The sequence below is a fragment of the Leopardus geoffroyi genome, chromosome D3 (assembly GCF_018350155.1).
Source record: "Leopardus geoffroyi isolate Oge1 chromosome D3, O.geoffroyi_Oge1_pat1.0, whole genome shotgun sequence".
Classification (NCBI taxonomy): domain Eukaryota; kingdom Metazoa; phylum Chordata; class Mammalia; order Carnivora; family Felidae; genus Leopardus; species Leopardus geoffroyi.
The window spans coordinates 94,651,096-94,668,372 of NC_059339.1; the positions used below are offsets into that span (position 1 = coordinate 94,651,096).

A 17,277-nucleotide genomic window follows, 5' to 3' on the forward strand; every position below is an offset into this window, starting at 1 on the left:
CTGTTCTGAAATTTTGTACTATAGATTAGATTTGCCTATTCTACAGTTTTGTGTAAATGAAATTATATGTGCTCCTGTGAGAGATTGTTCTGTGTGGTTGCAGTATTCCATTACCTAGATGGATTTTTGATCCTTGTTTATTGATCCTTTCTTCTGACGTTCGACACCTAGGCTCTTGTTAGTTTTTAGTTATTGTGAATAAGGTTCTTATGAATGTTCTTATAAAAGTATTTTTGTGGACATCTGTTTATGGGGTTGTTTGTTTAGTTTTATAGGAAACGGCCAGACCTTTATGTAGTGTGACTCCACACTCCTGTTAATAATAGTGTGTGAGGGGGGCACCTGGGTGGCTCAGTTGGTTAAGTGTCCGACTTCGGCTCAGGTCATGATCTCACGGTTCGTGAGCCCTGCATCGGGCTCTGGTCTGACAGCTCAGAGCCTGGAGCCTGCTTCAGGTTCTGTGTCTCCCTCTCTCTCTGCCCCTCCCCCACTCATGCTCTGTCTCCCTCTGTCTCAAAAATAAATCAACATTAAAAAAAAAAATAGCGTGTGAGGGTTTCAGTTGTATCCTTAACATTTGGTGGTATTGAATTAAAAAAAAAATTGAAATGAAGCTTAAAATAGCAGTAAGAATGTTCATTGTGTTACCATGCAGTGTGATTGTTAGCCCCATTATTTATTTATTTATTTTGCGGGGGGGAGGAATCCTAAGCAGGCTCGGCACTGTCTGCACGGAGTCCGATGTGGGGCTAGAACTCACGAACTGCGAGATCGTGACCTGAGCCACCCGGGAGCCTCACTTGGTTCTTTTTATATGTTGGATGGATTTGCAGAATTTTTCTTAAGGATTTTTCCATCTATGTTCATGAGTGACATGGTCTGTTGTTTTAATTTTGTAACATCTTTTGTCTGGTTTTGGTGTCAGGGTAATGCTGGCCTTGTGGAATGAACTGGGAATTGTTTCTTCCTCTTTAAGAACTTAGTGTAGAATTGATAATATTTTTTCTGTAAATGTTTAGAATTCCCAACGAAGCCATCGGGAGTTGGAGTTTTATTTGTGGGAAGGTTTTTAACTTTGAATTCAATTTCTTTTTTTTTTTTTTAATTTTTTTTTTCAACGTTTATTTATTTTTGGGGCAGAGAGAGACAGAGCATGAACGGGGGAGGGGCAGAGAGAGAGGGAGACACAGAATCGGAAACAGGCTCCAGGCTCTGAGCCATCAGCCCAGAGCCTGACGCGGGGCTCGAACTCACAGACCGCGAGATCGTGACCTGGCTGAAGTCGGACGCCCAACCGACTGCGCCACCCAGGCGCCCCTGAATTCAGTTTCTTGACTAGATATCAAGTTATCATCTCTTTCTCTTTCTGTCTCTCTTTTTTTTTTTTTTTTTTTGAACCAGCTTTGGTGGTCTTTTTTTAAGGAATTTATCCATTTCAACTTAAGTTGTCCTATTTATCGACATAAAGTTGTTCATATTATTTCTTATCTGTAGGAGCTGTAGTGATCTTGTTTTTTAGCCCTTTGTTTTCTTAGTACTTAACACCATAAATGTCCCTTGAGAGCATTGCAGAAATATCCTTCACATTTGATTTACCGTGTTTCTACTTTCATTCAGTTTTGAAATGCTGTCTAATTTTGTTCATGATTTCTTCTTTGATCCATGAATTAAAAGTGTGTTTAATTTCTAGAATTTGGGGATTTTCTAGATTATTTTTTGTTACAGATTTCTGTTAAATTTTGCTTTGTTTAGAGAATATACTTTATAATTATTCTAATTCTTTTAAATTTATTGAGACTTAGGGCTCTGCCCAAGCTCTGTCTTGGTAAGTGTTTCATGTGGATTTGCTGTTACTGGCTGGAGAGCTCTATTAGCGTTTGGTCAGGTGGTCAGGTGGTTGGTTGTGTTCAGTCCTGTGTATCCTTATCCTTCCTGATTTTTGTGGATTTGTTATATTCTCTCATTGAGAGAAGAGGGGGTGTTGACGTCTCTGACTGTATATTTGGATTTATTTCTCTTTTCAATTTAATCAGTTTTTGTCTCATGTACTTTTCTCTGAGTACATACACGTTTAGGATTGCTTTGTTCTGCTGATGAATTGTCCTGTTGTTACAAAGTGACCTTCTATCCATGTTAATATTTTCTCCCCCTGAAATCTGCTTTGTTTGATGGTAATGTGATTCCTCCAGCTTTCTTCTGATGAGTGATAGCATGACACCTCTCTTTCCATCTTTTTACCTTTAACCTGTCTGTCTTTGTATTTAAAGTGAAATTTTGGGGGCGCCTGAGTGGCTTAGTCAGTTAAGTGTACGACTCTTGATTTCGGCTCAGGTCATGATCTCCTGGTTTGTGAGTTTGAGGTTGAGCCCCAAGTTGGCTTGTTGCTGAAAGTGCGAAGTCTGCTGGAGATTCTCTGTCTCCGTCCCTCTCTGCCCCTCCCCCACTTGTTCTCTGTCAAAAATAAACATTTAAAAAAACGTTTAAAATGAAATTTGTGTAGATAGCATTTAATTGGATCTTGTTTTTATTTACCCAGTCTGATACTCTGTGCCTCTTAATTTAAGTATTTAGACCAGGGGTAGGCAAACTATGCTTCGTGGGCCAAATCTGGCTTGCTGTCTATTTTGTAAATAAACTGTCTTGGAACGTAGCCATGCTTGTTAGTGTTCATGGCTGCCTTTGTGTATGATGGTGGCACTGAGTAATTGTGTGAGAGCCTGCATGGCTGGCAGAGCCCTAAGTATTTGTTATCTGGCTTTTACTTTAGAAAAAGTTTCCAGCTCTTGTTCTTTAATGTGGTTATTGATATGGTTGGGTTTAAATTGCCCATGTCACTGTTTCTTTTTACTGTCTTTTCTGTGCTTTTTTATTCTTCTTCTGCTTTGTTTTGGATTGAACAGTTTTTATGATTCCATTTTATCTCCCATTATTGGCTTATTAGCTGTATGTTTTTGTTTACCTTTTTTTTTTTAAGTTTATTTATTTGTTTTTGAGAGAGAGTGAGAGCATGCGAGCATGAGCACAAGCAGGGGAGGGGCAGAGAGGGAGGGAGACAGAGAATCCCAAGCAGGCTCCGCACCGTTAGCATGGGGCCTGATGCAAGGCTTGAACTCACGAACTGTGAGATCGTGACCTGAGCTGAAATCAAGAGTCCGATGCCTAACCAACTGAGCCCCCACAGGCGCCCCTGTTTACCTTCTCATATAATACTGCTCCACATATAAGAACCTTACAGAGGGTGTCTGGCTGGCACAGTTGGTAGAAAATGCGACTCGATGTCAGGGTTGTGAGTTCTAGTCCCACATGGGGAATAGAGATTACTTAATAAATAAAGATTAAAAGAAAAAAACATCAATACTATGCTCTCATTTCCCATTCTAGCCTTTGTGTTATTGTTGTCATACGTTTTACTTGTACATATGTTATCACCTCAGAATACATCATTTCCAATTTAAATCTTTGTACGAATTTGCACTTTTCTCTAGTTCTGAATTGACTTGGTAAGCAGTGTATTAGCATAGGTACATTTGAAGACAGCTGTTATATTATTATCTGGCTTAACTAATTCTTTTTTGTATTACAAATAATCTTTAATCGTTGTAAAAACAGCAGTGTAAACTGGGAAAGTTAGAAAATGGAGGTAATCCTTTCTTTAGAAAATAAAATTTTAAATGCCACATTTCTGCCATTCAGAGATTACCGCTACTGACATCTTACTGTTTAGCCTTCTCTTTTTTTGTGCAAACACTTATGTGAGTAGGGTCTTTACCACAGTGAGCTCTTATTCTCTTACTGGTCATGCTTTTTCAGTTACCTGCATCTTTCGGTGTTGTTAACGCTTGTCTTTCTCATCTGATACCTAGTCCACATTCTGACTTCTCCAGTTTTCCTCCAGATACGTTTTGCACTTGGTTTATCTGACGCAGGATTCAGTGTGAACACTGTTGCATCTGGTTGCCCAGTTCTCACTATCCCCATCCCTCCCTCCGTCTCCTCACCCCCTTCTGTTGTGTTGGCCGCACCCTTGTCCACACTGTCCTCCCCATACTGACTCTGGTGTCCTTGGTCAGGCACACACTTGGAGCTCCTACTTGATACTCTCCCAGGAGCTTCCCAAGTGCTCACCCCTGACAGAAGACCGTGTTTGCTTATGGAGCTTCTCTTTTTTGAAAATTATGGGGTGGGGGGACGCCTGGGTGGCTCAGTCGGTTAAGTGTCCAACTTCGGCTCAGGTCATAATCTCAGGGTTCATGAGTTCGAGATCCTCCTTCCCCATCTCCCTCTGCCCCACCCATGTTTGCGCTGTCTCAAAATAAACTTAATAAAAATCATTAGTGGGAAATCTCATCTGTTTATTTCTTATAAAACTATAGTTTTTAACTACACTTTAAAACTTTAATTTTTAGGGGTGTTTGGGTGGCTCAGTCGATTAAGCGTCCAACTTGGGCTGAAGTCATAATCTTGCAGTTTGTGAGTTCGAGCCCCACCTCAGTCTCTGTGCTGACAGCTCGGAGCTCTGTGCTGACAGCTTCAGATTCTGTGTCTCCTCTCTCTCTGCCTCTTCCCTGCTCATTCTCTGTCTCTCTCAAAAATAAATGTTAAAAAAATTTTTCACCCTGTGACCCAGCAATTGCACTACTAGGTATTTATCCAAGGGACACAGGTATGCTGTTTCGAAGGGGCACGTGCATGCCAATGTTTACAGCAGCACTATCACCAATAGCCAAAGTATGGAAAGAGCCCAAATGTCCGTCACTGGATGAATGGATAAGAGATGTGGTATATATACACAATGGAGTATTACTCGGCAATCAAAAAGAATGGAATCTTGCCATTTGCAACTACGTGGATGGAATTAGAGGGTATTATGCTAAGCGAAATTAGAAAAAAACAAATATATGACTTCACTCATATGAGGACTTTAAGACACAGAACAGATGAACACAAGGGAAGGGAAACTAAAAACGGAAGGGGACAAAACATAAGAGACTCTTAAATATGGAGAACGAACAGGTTACTGGAGGGGTTGTGGGAGGGGCGATGGGCTAAATGGGGGAGGGGCATTAAGGAATCTACTGAAATCATTGCTGCACTGTGTGCTAACTAACTTGGATGTAAATTAAAAAAATAAAATATTTTTTTTCAAAAGATCTCTAAGACTTTCATATTTAATTGGATTATTTCAGCCTTTTCCTCTGTTCTTGTGCTTTATGGCTGCAGTTTGCTCATGGGCTACATTTCCATTTCACTTTCCCACGCGGATTTCTTAGGTGCTAAGTAATCCCTTCAGGTTATTTATCTTCTGAAATTGCTTAATGGTCTCTCTTTTTCTCCCTTTTTAAAAGGACCTTAAAGGCTTTGATCCAGGAGAGAAGTACTTTTTTAACACATCATGGGGAGATATTTCTCTCTGGGAACCTTCTGGAAAGAAAGTGGTATGTATATTTGTATTTGATTTTTATGTTTCCTCAGAAGCTGGGGGTAAGTTTCAGTTTACTTTTGAGGAACATCACATGTGTTGGGATTGCTGATGAGTGAGGGGGAGAGGTGTAAATGTAAACACTCAGGGAAGGAGCAGGAGAAAGTGAAATGCTTTATAATTTAGAATCATTGATGCTTTGAGAGGTTTCTGTACATAAAGTTGAAAAAGTGATGTAGTGAAACTGTTATTTGTCCTTGATCATAAGATGCTACTCATATAAGAAGGGCCTTGGTTTCTAACCATTCTGAGTAAAAAGAAATGCCATGACATTATGTGTGATGAAAGTGCATCCTGGTTTCAGAAATTTAAAGTTGAAAGCTTACAATTTAAAAATACAGATCTTTTAGTTGAGGAATACAATTTCTAATAATTTCAGACCAAACCCAAGCAGATTCAAGCTAAATTCTCCTTACTAAAGTGTTTTCTGGAAACCCTTTCCTACTATCCAGCCATCCATAACATTAGCATCTTCCTCACTGTCATGCTCAGCCTGTCCCAGCACAGAGCCCAGTGTGGGGCTCCAACCCACAGACCGCGAGATCATGACCTGAGCTGAAGTCGGACACTTTAACTGACTGAGCCACCCAGGCTCCCCAGGACTTTTGACTTTAAATAAACTTTTCCTATCACTAGTCAGTCATTGTTCTGTCACAATTTTCTGTATCAACATTTCTGTTGTCAGCTGTTCTCAGTTCCACTTTTCTGCCTGTCTTGTGTCACACCTGTTGGTCTCCTGCCCTCCTTGACCCAACACTTCCCTCTCTACCATCAGACACAAGATGCCTTGAAACCCCTTTGACTTGGTAATTCTCCTGCTTGGAACAGCATATGGCTGTTCAGATATGCCTTGCTTTGAAGACCTTGACTTCATGAATCTTTTCTTACCTCTCACTGATTTCTGTCTTCCAAATTCTCAGAAGATCCTATAACGCAACATGCACTGTAATATATAATTATATGCTTTTCATCAAGAAACACTTTTTGAAACCTGCTACAAAGTAGGTAAAACTTTCTGAGTGCCTAATACAAAGAGGTACAAGTTAGGTTTTTTCCTCAAGGTGTGTATGTTTTTGTTGGGGTGAATAGAGCCTGGGCATAACGTGTTAAATCAGTATGAAATAGTGGTGTTTGGATTTGTTGACTAGACACCATGTTCAGAAAAGCCACCAAAGCCTGGTGTGGCAGAGGCTGTGCTGTCTGCTAGCTCAGGGCCTTATTCCTGTTTGTTCCTAAGGTGGCAGACATGTGCAGTCATGCTGGATTGATTCTGTGGCTTGTGCTACAGTGAGGTCTTCAGGGGCTCAGAAAAAAGAGATTTGTTAAACATTCGGGTTTTGGGGAGAGAGACGTGCTAAGGTCCTGTCAGGTGACGGAGCTCAGTGCAAGACCTGAGGAAGCAGCCTGACAGGGAGACGGTGAACTGTCCAGGGCAGGGGTTTCTGCCAGCACCTAGATCCTCTGCATCTGTCCTTGGCCATTTTTCTTCCTCTGTTGCCAGTAGGGCCCAGGTCTCCACTCCCCGTGTTCCCCAGTGATATTCACCCCAGAGCTTCCGCAGGGGGCTGTTATGGGAACGTAGACTTTCATTTCTCTTGGATAAGTGCCTAGGCTTGAGATTGCTGGATTGTATATGATAAAGAAGTACATATTTATCTTTATGACAGATGCCACACTGTTTTCCAAAGTGGCTATACCATTTTGCTTTCCCTCTATGATTGGGGGGGGGGGGGGGTCTAGTTACTGTGCACGCAAGCTAGCCTCAATTCTGTCTGATTTATGGTGCTTAATGGTTTTATCCACTTATTTTCCATTCTAATAGGGTTGTAGTGGTACCTTTTCTGGTTTTAATTTGCATTTACCTAGTGACTAATGATGTTGAGCATCTTTTCATGTGTATATTTGGCAGCTGGATGCCCTCCGGTAGTGTAAAAGTCTTTTACCCATTTTCTAAAATTTGGGTTATTTTTTTCTTATTGGGACTTGAACATGTCTACAACATGTATTCTGGATATAAGTCCTTTATTAGGTGTGAGGTTTGCAAATATTGTCTCCTAGCCTGTGGCTTGTCTTCTTTCATTTCCTTCCTTCCTCCCTCCCTCCTTCCCTCCCTTCCACTTTTGAGAGGCAGAGAGAGAGGGAGACACAGAATCTGAAGTAGGCTCCAGGCTCTGAGCTGTCAGCACAGAGCCCAACGCAGGGCTTGAACTCACAAACCGAGAGATCATGACCTGAGCCAAAGTCGGACACTTAACTGACTGAGCCACCTAGGCACCCCAACAGTGTCTTTCACGGAGCAGAAGCTTTCTTACTTTGATGGAGTCCAGTTTATCAGTTTTTTTTTTTTTTTTTTATGGATTATGTTTTTGTTTTCATATTTAAGAAATCTTTCCCTAATCCAAAGATCTGTTCAACATTAATGTATAGTAACGTGCAGTTGTTAGTAATTTCTTTTGGCTCTTTCATTGAGTGTAATTTTCATTAACTGGTTTTTCACTACGCTATTTCATTAAGTATAAAACACACCATTTAAAAAATGTATTATTGGGGTTCCTGGCTGCCTCAGTTGGTAGACCATGAGGCTCTTGATCTCGTGGTTGTAAGTTTGAGCACCACATTGGGTGTGGAGGTTACTTAAAAATAAAAAATTCTAGGGCCACCTGGGTGGCTGTCAGTGGAGGGTCCAACTCTTTATTTTGGCTCAGGTCATTATCGCGGGGTTGTGGGATTGAGCCTGTGTGAGGCTCCAAGCTGAGCATGGCACCTGCTTGAGATTCTCTCTTTCTCTCCTGCCCCTCCCCCTGCTTGCACGTATGCGTGTTCTCTCTCTAAAATAAAATACATATATATATATATATATACACACATATATATACACACACACACATATATATAAAAGATAAAAATTAAAAATGCTAAAAAAATTGTACTAGTCAAGTATAGTTGATGTATAATGTTAATTTCAGATGTACACAGTGGTTCAACAACTGTGTACATTTCTCAGTGCTCCCCACGGTAAGTGTAGTCAGTTACCATACAATGTTATTACAAAATTATTGACTATGTTCTGAGACACACCATTTTTTAACGAACCACTAATAAAAAAAACCTAAAGCAACGCTTAAACTTTGTTGTGCTGTTGAACTGTTAGTTGTAAGGTGTATCCAGATTTCTGAGATAATAAAATATGAATCTGTGAAATACGGGTTGTTGTTTTTTTAGTTTTTGGTCCGGGGTTGGCTGTTGCCTTAGGTTTATTCTGCATGCTATCAGAATGGCAGAACCTGGGATATTGCTAATTGCTGAGAAGGCAGTTCCACATTGCTGAACATGTTTGGGTGACTTCTCTGACTTGTGACAAGAGGGAAACCTGTACAAATAGGAGAGAGAGGGTGACAGAAGCTACAGAATGTGTGTGGGGGCATGAGAACACAAGCTTAGGAAGGGTGGGGTGATCCGCTGTGGCAGCAAGAATCTGTGTCTTAGAGAGATCTACGACACAGCCCATCTCCCCTACAGCCGATGCTGGGACCCAGCATGAAGGTCCAGGTCTTACCTTCCTCCTCAGTGACACTAGGGCCAGGTGTTCTGTGGTTCAGCACCTCTAGGGTCTGGAGACTTGCGAGACCAAAGACTTCATGGCTGTCAGACCTTCACAAACCCAGCAAATTTTTGGATGTTAGAACATTGCATTGCTCCGTTGTCTTGCTCTTATACAGATGCCTGTTCTTCTGCCCCAAGCCTATTGGATTCCCCTATGTTTGCCCCGAAGAGAAGTTCTGCGTGGTTGGTCTGCGTTCTGGCCTGGAACTCGTTCAGGATTGTTGTAGCTCTTGAGGAACAGCCTCTTTCCTTACAACTTGTCACATAGCGTATTGGACACTTGCGTGTTGTAAGCACTGTCCATTTGGCTCCTACCTTCTCTAGGAGTGAGGGAAATAACAGTAATGACGGTTTAACAATTTGCATGTTAGGTTATTTGCAGGTAAATTCTAGAGGTTTTAGAATTTGAAGTACAAGCAACATTGGAACTAGGGGAAATGGGATGAGAAAGGGAGAAACTAACTTTCTGTAGCAGAGAACAGAGTTTCTTGTACTGGAGTGAGGAGATTCAGGTTTTAGTAGATGGCCTGGAAGGGGTCGGAGTGACGTGCTGTGGGCCAGGTCCTGTGAGCACCGTCTGCAGCTAGGAATCGCTGCTACATTTTTAGACGTTTGAGGCGAAAAATGAATACTGTTTTGTGATATGAAAATTCTTTGAAATTTGAACTAGTGTCTGTATAGTTTTGTTGGCACAAAGCCACGCTCATTGACTTGCATATTATCTACAGGCGCTTTTGTGTTACGATGGCTGCACCAAGTAGTTGGCATAGAGGCAGTATTTACTCTCTGGCCCTCTAAGAAAAAGCTTGCCCTGGCTCAGAAAAACACCATTCCCTGAGGGATGATAGTGTTACATTATCTGGCACATTAGAAGAAAAAGAATCCTATACTTGTGAACCATAGAAGGTGTAGGATCTGGTATTTTTATTGAAGTCTGTTTGACTTTCTTTTTTTTTTTTTTAACAGAGGTACCGAACAAAGCCATACTGTTGTAGCCTCTGTAAATACTCTACAAAAGTGCTTACTTCATTCAAAAATCATTTACATCGCTACCATGAAGACGAAATTGATCAAGAGCTGGTGATCCCTTGCCCAAACTGTGTATTTTCCTCTCAACCCAAAGTTGTGGGAAGGCACTTCAGAATGTTTCATGCACCTGTCCGGAAAGTCCAGAACTACACAGTGAATATTTTAGGCGAACCTAAGTCTTCTAGGAGTGATGTGATAAGTTTTACATGTTTAAAATGTAACTTTTCAAACACTTTGTACTACAGTATGAAGAAGCATGTGCTGGTAGCCCATTTTCACTACTTAATTAACTCCTACTTTGGCCTGCGAACTGAGGAAACGGGTGAGCAACCGAAAACCGACGAAAGTCTTTCTACTGAGAAGATGCCACCGTCTGACAAGTACTATTGTAAAAAGTGCAACGCCAATGCCAGCAGCCAGGATGCTTTAATGTACCATATTTTGACTTCAGATATACACAGGGATTTGGAAAATAAACTCAGATCTGTGATCTCAGAACATATTAAGAAGCCCGGCCTTTTGAAGCAGATGCACATTGCTCCAAAGCCAGTGGCACCCTTGGCCGTGCCCCCAAACGGCGGAGCTCCGGGCATCGCAGCCACATCTCCCTGCTTTCGTCTTGCCTTGCCACAGAACAGCCAAAGCCAGACCGTCGTGCAGCCAGTGCAGGGCGCAGTCCAGCCAGTGACTGTGGCCTCGGGCACTTCTGGAAGCCTCACCCACTCTCCGCCTGCTGTTGCCCAGTCCCACGTGACCCTGGTCTCCAGTCCTCTGCCGGTGGGCCAGAGCAACCTCCCTCTGCCGCCCTCAGCCCCGCAGCCTGTCTTTCTTTCTCATGGAGTCCCGCTTAATCAGTCTGCAAATCCTCCTGTGTTGCCCTTGAGTCAGCCAGTCGGACCTATCAATAAGTCTGTTGCAGCTGGTGTCCTCCCCTTAAACCAGACCATCCGCCCAGGGGCCGTATCCCTTAGCCAGCCGGTCGGGCCCATAAACAGACCAGTTGGGCCTGGAGTTCTTTCAGTAAACAGACCTGCTGGGCCTGGAGTTCTTCCTGTCAGTCCGTCCGTCACTCCAGGGGTTCTTCAGGCTGTCTCACCAGGGGTGATTTCTGTGAGCCGGACAGTCCCGTCAGGGGTGCTGCCTGCAGGCCAGATGACCCCTGCCGGGGTCATCCCTTCGGGACAGACGGCAACTTCTGGGGTGCTTCCTGCGGGCCAGATGGTCCAGTCAGGGGTTCTCCCCATTGGCCAGACGGCCCCATCGGGGGTTCTCCCCGCTGGGCTGACGGCCCCCTCGCGGGTTCTGTCTGCGGGCCAGACGGTCCCGCTGAGGGTTCTGCCTGCAGGCCAGGTCGTCCCACCGGGGCTCCTTTCTCCCAACCAGACGGTCTCGTCGGGTGTTCTCCCTGTGAACCAGGGTATTAATTCCGGTGTTCTGCAGCTCAGCCAGCCTGTCATGTCAGGAGTGCTGCCTGTGGGCCAGCCAGTGAGGCCTGGCGTCCTGCAACTGAATCAGCCTGTGAGCACCAACATCCTGCCTGCAGGTCAGCCAGTTAGACCTGGCGCTTCTCAGAACACCACTTTCCTCACGTCAGGCTCTATTCTCAGACAGCTGATACCTACAGGGAAACAGGTGAATGGGATTCCCACGTACACACTTGCCCCCGTATCTGTCACTCTGCCTGTGCCTCCAGGAGGTGTTGCAACTGTCCCCCCACCCCAGGTGCCCATCCAGCTCCTGCAGTCGGGCACAGCTGCGCAGATGGCCAGTTCCATGGCCAGCATGCCCTCTCCTCCAGTGGTGGTCAGTGCCACTCAGAATATGTTTGTTCAGGCGTCTCCATCTGTGGCAGAGGCCAGTCAGGCGCTCAAACAGGCGAAGCAGTGGAAAACCTGTCCGGTCTGTAATGAGCTCTTCCCTTCCAATGTCTACCAGGTTCATATGGAAGTGGCTCATAAGCATAGTGAGTCCAAATCTGCCGAAAAACTGGAGCCTGAAAAGCTGGCAGCGTGTGCGCCGTTTTTAAAGTGGATGAGAGAGAAAACCGTTCGCTGTCTCTCTTGTAAGTGCTTAGTGTCCGAGGAGGAGCTTATCCATCACTTGCTCATGCACGGCCTGGGGTGCTTGTTCTGTCCGTGCACTTTTCATGACATTAAAGGTCTTTCGGAGCACAGTAGGACTGTGCACCGAGGGAAGAAGAAGTTACCTGTGGATTATAGTAACAAAGGTTTTCAACTGGATATCGATGCTAACGGCAACCTGCTGTTTCCCCATCTTGACTTCATTACCATATTGCCAAAGGAGGAGCTTGGGGAGCGGGAAGTCTACTTGGCGATACTGGCGGGGATACACTCCAAGTCCCTGGTGCCTGTGTATATAAAGGTGAGGCCCCAGACGGAGGGCGCCTCTGGGAGCCCCAGCAAACAGGCTCTGACTTGCCCCTTTTGCTTTGGCACCTTTGTGACGACGGAGGCATACGAGCTGCATTTGAAGGAGAGGCACCACATCACGCCAACGGTCCACACCATCCTGAAGTCTCCGGCCTTCAAGTGCATCCACTGCTGTGGGGTCTACACGGGCAACATGACCCTGGCAGCCATCGCCATCCACCTGCTGCGCTGCAGGAGTGCCCCAAAGGACAGCAGCTCAGACCTCCAGATCCAGCCTAGTTTTATTGAGAACAGCGAGCTGCTCTTGGTGAATGGGGAGGTGATCCACGACTCCAGTTTTTCTGTGAAGAGGAAGCTGCCCGATGGCCACTTGGGGACAGAAGACCAGAGGGACGTGGAGGAGCGGCCCCTCGTCATAAACACTGACGCAGCCCCGGCTCCCGAAAAGGTGACGAGTGCGGTGCCTTTTAAAAGACAAAGGAACGAAATCAGGACAGAGGGACCGCTCATTAGTGAGGATGCCCTTCAGATTTTAGCATTGAATCCTAAAAAATATGAAGACCGTTCTTACGAGGAAAAAAAGCAATTTCTTAGAGATTATTTCCACAAGAGACCATATCCTAGTAAAAAGGAAATAGAACTTCTTTCCTCACTCTTGTGGGTGTGGAAGATTGATGTGGCTTCATTTTTTGGAAAAAGAAGATATATTTGCATGAAAGCAATAAAAAATCACAAGCCTTCTGTGCTTTTAGGCTTTGATATGTCTGAACTTAAAAACGTTAAACACAGGTTGAACTTTGAGTTTGAGCCACAAAACTTGTAAAAAAAAAAAAATAGGAAATCTGAAGTACTAGATATTTAGTAGTTTTTTCAATTGAGATTTAAAGAAATGTTATTTTCTTCACTGTATGTTGAACTAATCAATTTCAGTGGTCTTTATGCTGCTCTTTAGATTTATTTCAGGTGCTCAGAAAGACTTCTATATAAAAGAAGTGAATAGTTGTTTCAGATTTATTGTTTCCTGCAGTTGGATTTTGTAACAATTATTTTTAGTTCTTCCCTGTCATGTAAATTAAATCCTTGGCTCTTTCATGCACGTCTTGTTTCCTAGTAGTGTCAGTATCGTAGGATGAAAACTGAAATCTGTATGTTTGTGTTTTCATTTAAGGAAATTTCAGCTTGTTTCAGAATACTTGATTAACTGCATTGATCTCCCTCAGTTAGCTTCACGTGTAGCGGCAAACGGTAAGCGCCGCGGCTGACAGAAGTGAGTACACACCCCTGTGATGTGTGTGCTTCCCTCAGGATGCGCTGCGTTAACTTGCGCTGGTTTCTTCTCCTCAAGGTACTTGCTTTCTAGATTGTGATTCTGATTTACATTTTTTCAAGTTTGTCCTAGCTGCTGTCTTTTATTACAACTCGTAGAAAACCAAATGTTTTCCTTTGTTAAAAATATACTGAACCTGAAGCTTGCTATTTAGCTCGTTAAGAGTTATTTTCAAATAAAGCAGTTTTGTAGGTGCGGAAATCCTTTTTAGTGTGGACTTCTCCCCTTTTTGATATGGTGGTAAGTCATTTCCCCGTTCAAAAGTAAGACAATACATTTTTAGTGCCTTTAGAATAAATGCTGAACACACCCTCAGACTCTCCTCCCAGTCCAACTCTTCATAAACCAGTGAAAGGAAAGGACCATGTGACTCAGGAATAAAATTTTTACCCCTGAGTGTGGAAGGTAACTAGAGTGTAGACCTAGGTTTTCAGAGAACGAAGCGAAGTGAGTAGAGAAGAGCTGTATCCGTGTTGCTGTATTACATCTTTGACAGTTTTCTAGAGGTAAACGTACTTGTTCTGGGGAGATGGGCTTTCCTCTAGCCCAGTTGTCTGGGTTAATGGGATGGGGATTGCTGAAGAACTCCACTGTATTACTGTCCTTTGGACAGTTAAACCTCCAGGGTTTTTTTTCCACACACAGAATAACTAAAAGCACCAGAGCCAGCAATGGAGACCAGCCAGTTTTGACCTTAAATCGTATTCCTGGTGGTACACAGCAGAGGCACCTGTCCGACGTACTCAGAGGATATGACGGTCTCTGGGAAATAAGACAATGTTACTCTATGGATTTTAAAAAGTAGAATTCTTGCATGTAATTGCTATAATGTGCATTTTTGAGGCAATTGTGAAACTGGTCTGTGATTGTTGGTGTACTCTGTTGTAAATCCAAAAAGAGCTTGTTGAAGTTTATTTTTTTTTTAACCTATTGTTTCAGAGTGTCTATTTTGAATTAAAATTTGTTATACCACTGCAAACAGAACTGTTTAATTCTTTTAACAGATGTGTCACTGTGACTTAGTAATCATCTAAATGTAGAAATACATACCACATTTATTTGCCTGTCACTGTGAAAGTAGGTCAGGATGACCCCGAAGAGCTAGTTACCGGTGCCTCCACGGTAGATGTGGCTAAATCCTCGTGACGTGTCTGTGATGTTGGCCTCCACCGTCACATCGGATGTCAAGTAGCGTCGAACTCTCCTGTCCTGAGGCTGTGCTGGTGACTGTCCGTGTGGTGGAGGCCAGTCTGGAGGTGCTGACAGCAGCAGTTTACTGTGTGCAGCGGTGAGGGGAGCACCTGGCCCACCTTTGTTAAGTGATGTAAGTCAGGGTTTCTGTTAGCCTCTCGGGTGATAATTCTTTGTTGGGGGTGACTGCCCTGTTCGGTGCAGTGTTGGGCTGGCACCTGTGGCCTCAGCTGCTCCAGTCACGGCGCTGCCACCCCCCGCCCTCACCCTGTCATAACAACCAAAGATGTCATTGAATCTGCCCTGATGAGAACCACTGTGACAGAGGAATTCTGATTTCCAATTGTGTTGTAGCTGTCGGTCAGCCTTTGATGCCAAGTCTCTCTGTGAACGCTTTTCTTTGATCTGTCCTCCACCCACACCAGCATGCTGCTTCCAGAGTGGGCCACTGCCTTGCTAATGGAATGGAGGTTTCTAATGTGGTTGAGAGATCTGGATAAGTCCTCTTGGATTTCAGCCTCATGTTAAGGGTCATGAATGTTTTCTTTTCTTTCTTTCTTTCTTTCTTTTTTTTTTAAGTTATTTATTTTGAGAGAGAACAAATGAGCAGGGGAGGGGCAGAGAGAAAGGGAGAGAGAGAATCCCAAGCAAGCGCTATGCTATCAGCTCAGAGCCCAACGTGGGGCTCAGTCTTGCAGACTGTGATCATGACCTGAACCAAAATCAAGAGTGAGACACAACCGACTGAGCCACCCAGGGACCCTGTGAATGTCTTCTTTAAAAAGCTGCAGGTGAATGGTACAGGGCGGAGGCACGAGGTGGAAGCCAGCAGGAGGCCGGAGGGTGCTCCCACAGCGCTAACGGATGGCAGGTCTCCCAAGGCTGCAAGTGCAAATAGCACGGTGACTCCCAATAATAGCACGGTCACGGGAAAGATGTGCCTTTTGCCGCTTCTGTAACGTGGGCCAGAATCTGGATGGCAGACATCACCATGATGGAAGTGTGCAGGGTTGGGGCAGACAGGCCAGACAGAAGCAAAGGTGGCCATGTTCAAGGACAGTGCTGGATACAACAGCAGCATTGGTGCCTTAGTCCAAGAAGGGGAGCTGGCCCAGTGGCGTGGAGACCTGCGTAGCGCAGGTGGTTCCAGGGAGCTCTTCGGGTCAGCCACCCGTGTGCTGACTCTTCCGCCCTTCACCTCCATCAGTGAGACCGAACTGCAGTCAGCGACGAAGCCAGTCGGGAGCCAGAAGACCTTCATCCACACACCACAGATACCCACCAAAACGGAGACCCTGCACAGCTGCTGTGTCACCGCACTGGACGCGTATCTCTGGGCATAGATGTTTTTCCGGAGCTCTTTTAGAAAATGACCCACATAGTTATCAGGAAAGGGCTGTTGCTCATAAGAGACCTTTGGCCACCTGGCCTCCTTGGTGTTGGGTTGGGCTCATGTTACCCCTTCCCTCAAGCTCAGGTTGGTTTCATCTCCCTCATAAAAGTCCACATGGACAGTTCTTAGAAAGAACTCTCTGCCCTCGTTTCTTCATAAGTTTTGAAGTAAGAGCCCTGGAAATTCCCTGCTGTGCAGTGATACTTGACCGACCTTCCCTCGCTTTCAAAGGCAGCAGCCCTGGTGGAGCCTCCAGGACGAGAGTGTTCTCTGAGGCAGCCTGGCACACCAAGCTCCTTCTGCCGAGTTCCCAGGTGCGTGTGGGAGGACAGCTGCCCGCCTCTTCCAGCCTCATCCAGCTGCCCCTTTAATCTGATGAGTACCGTGCAGTTCTAGATTTCTTTAAAAACATTCTTTTTAAAGTTTATTTATCTGAGAGAGCACTTAGCACAAGTGGGCCGTGGGGGTGGGGTGCGGGTGGTGGTGGTGGGGAGGCAGGGAGGGAGGGAAAGAGGGAGCAGGGCTTGAACTCAGGAACCACAAGATCATAACCTGAGCTGAAGTTGAACACTTAACTGACTGAGCCACCCAGGCGCCCCCAGTTCTAGATTTCTTAAGAGCTCACTAAATGAAGCAACAAATAACCCTAAGAAAAAAAGAAGAAAAACTCAGCCTCAAACTCTAACCTAGTTTTTGCTTCAGCTTTTAAGCAGTGTTTCTAGACATTTATCAGCTGTTCACTGTTGCTAGGAAATGGGCTGAATACTTGAACAATAGTACTAGTGACAACGTCATGTGACACTGAGCGATCGCTGTGCTGTCTGCTAAAGGGCCATCTGCACTTTAACATTTGCTTAGATAGGTG

At 44.5% G+C, this 17,277-nt stretch overlaps 1 protein-coding gene across 7 annotated transcripts in view; it reads left to right on the forward strand.

The window, feature by feature from the left end:
• The window catches only part of ADNP2 (ADNP homeobox 2), a 31,656-nt gene extending 16,849 nt beyond the window's left edge, over positions 1-14,807 (forward strand). For 5 of the 7 annotated variants that reach the window (XM_045458083.1, XM_045458085.1, XM_045458082.1 and 2 more), the window contains exons 3-4: positions 5,346-5,435; positions 10,049-14,807. In XM_045458083.1, the coding sequence (XP_045314039.1) occupies positions 5,346-5,435; positions 10,049-13,324 (3,366 nt within the window). In that variant the 3' untranslated portion in view covers positions 13,325-14,807. Of the gene's footprint in view, positions 1-5,345; positions 5,436-9,220; positions 9,372-10,048 lie in introns of all 7 variants that reach the window. The other 2 variants (XM_045458086.1, XM_045458081.1) reach the window with 2 other exon arrangements.
• The last annotated feature ends 2,470 nt before the right edge of the window (positions 14,808-17,277 follow it).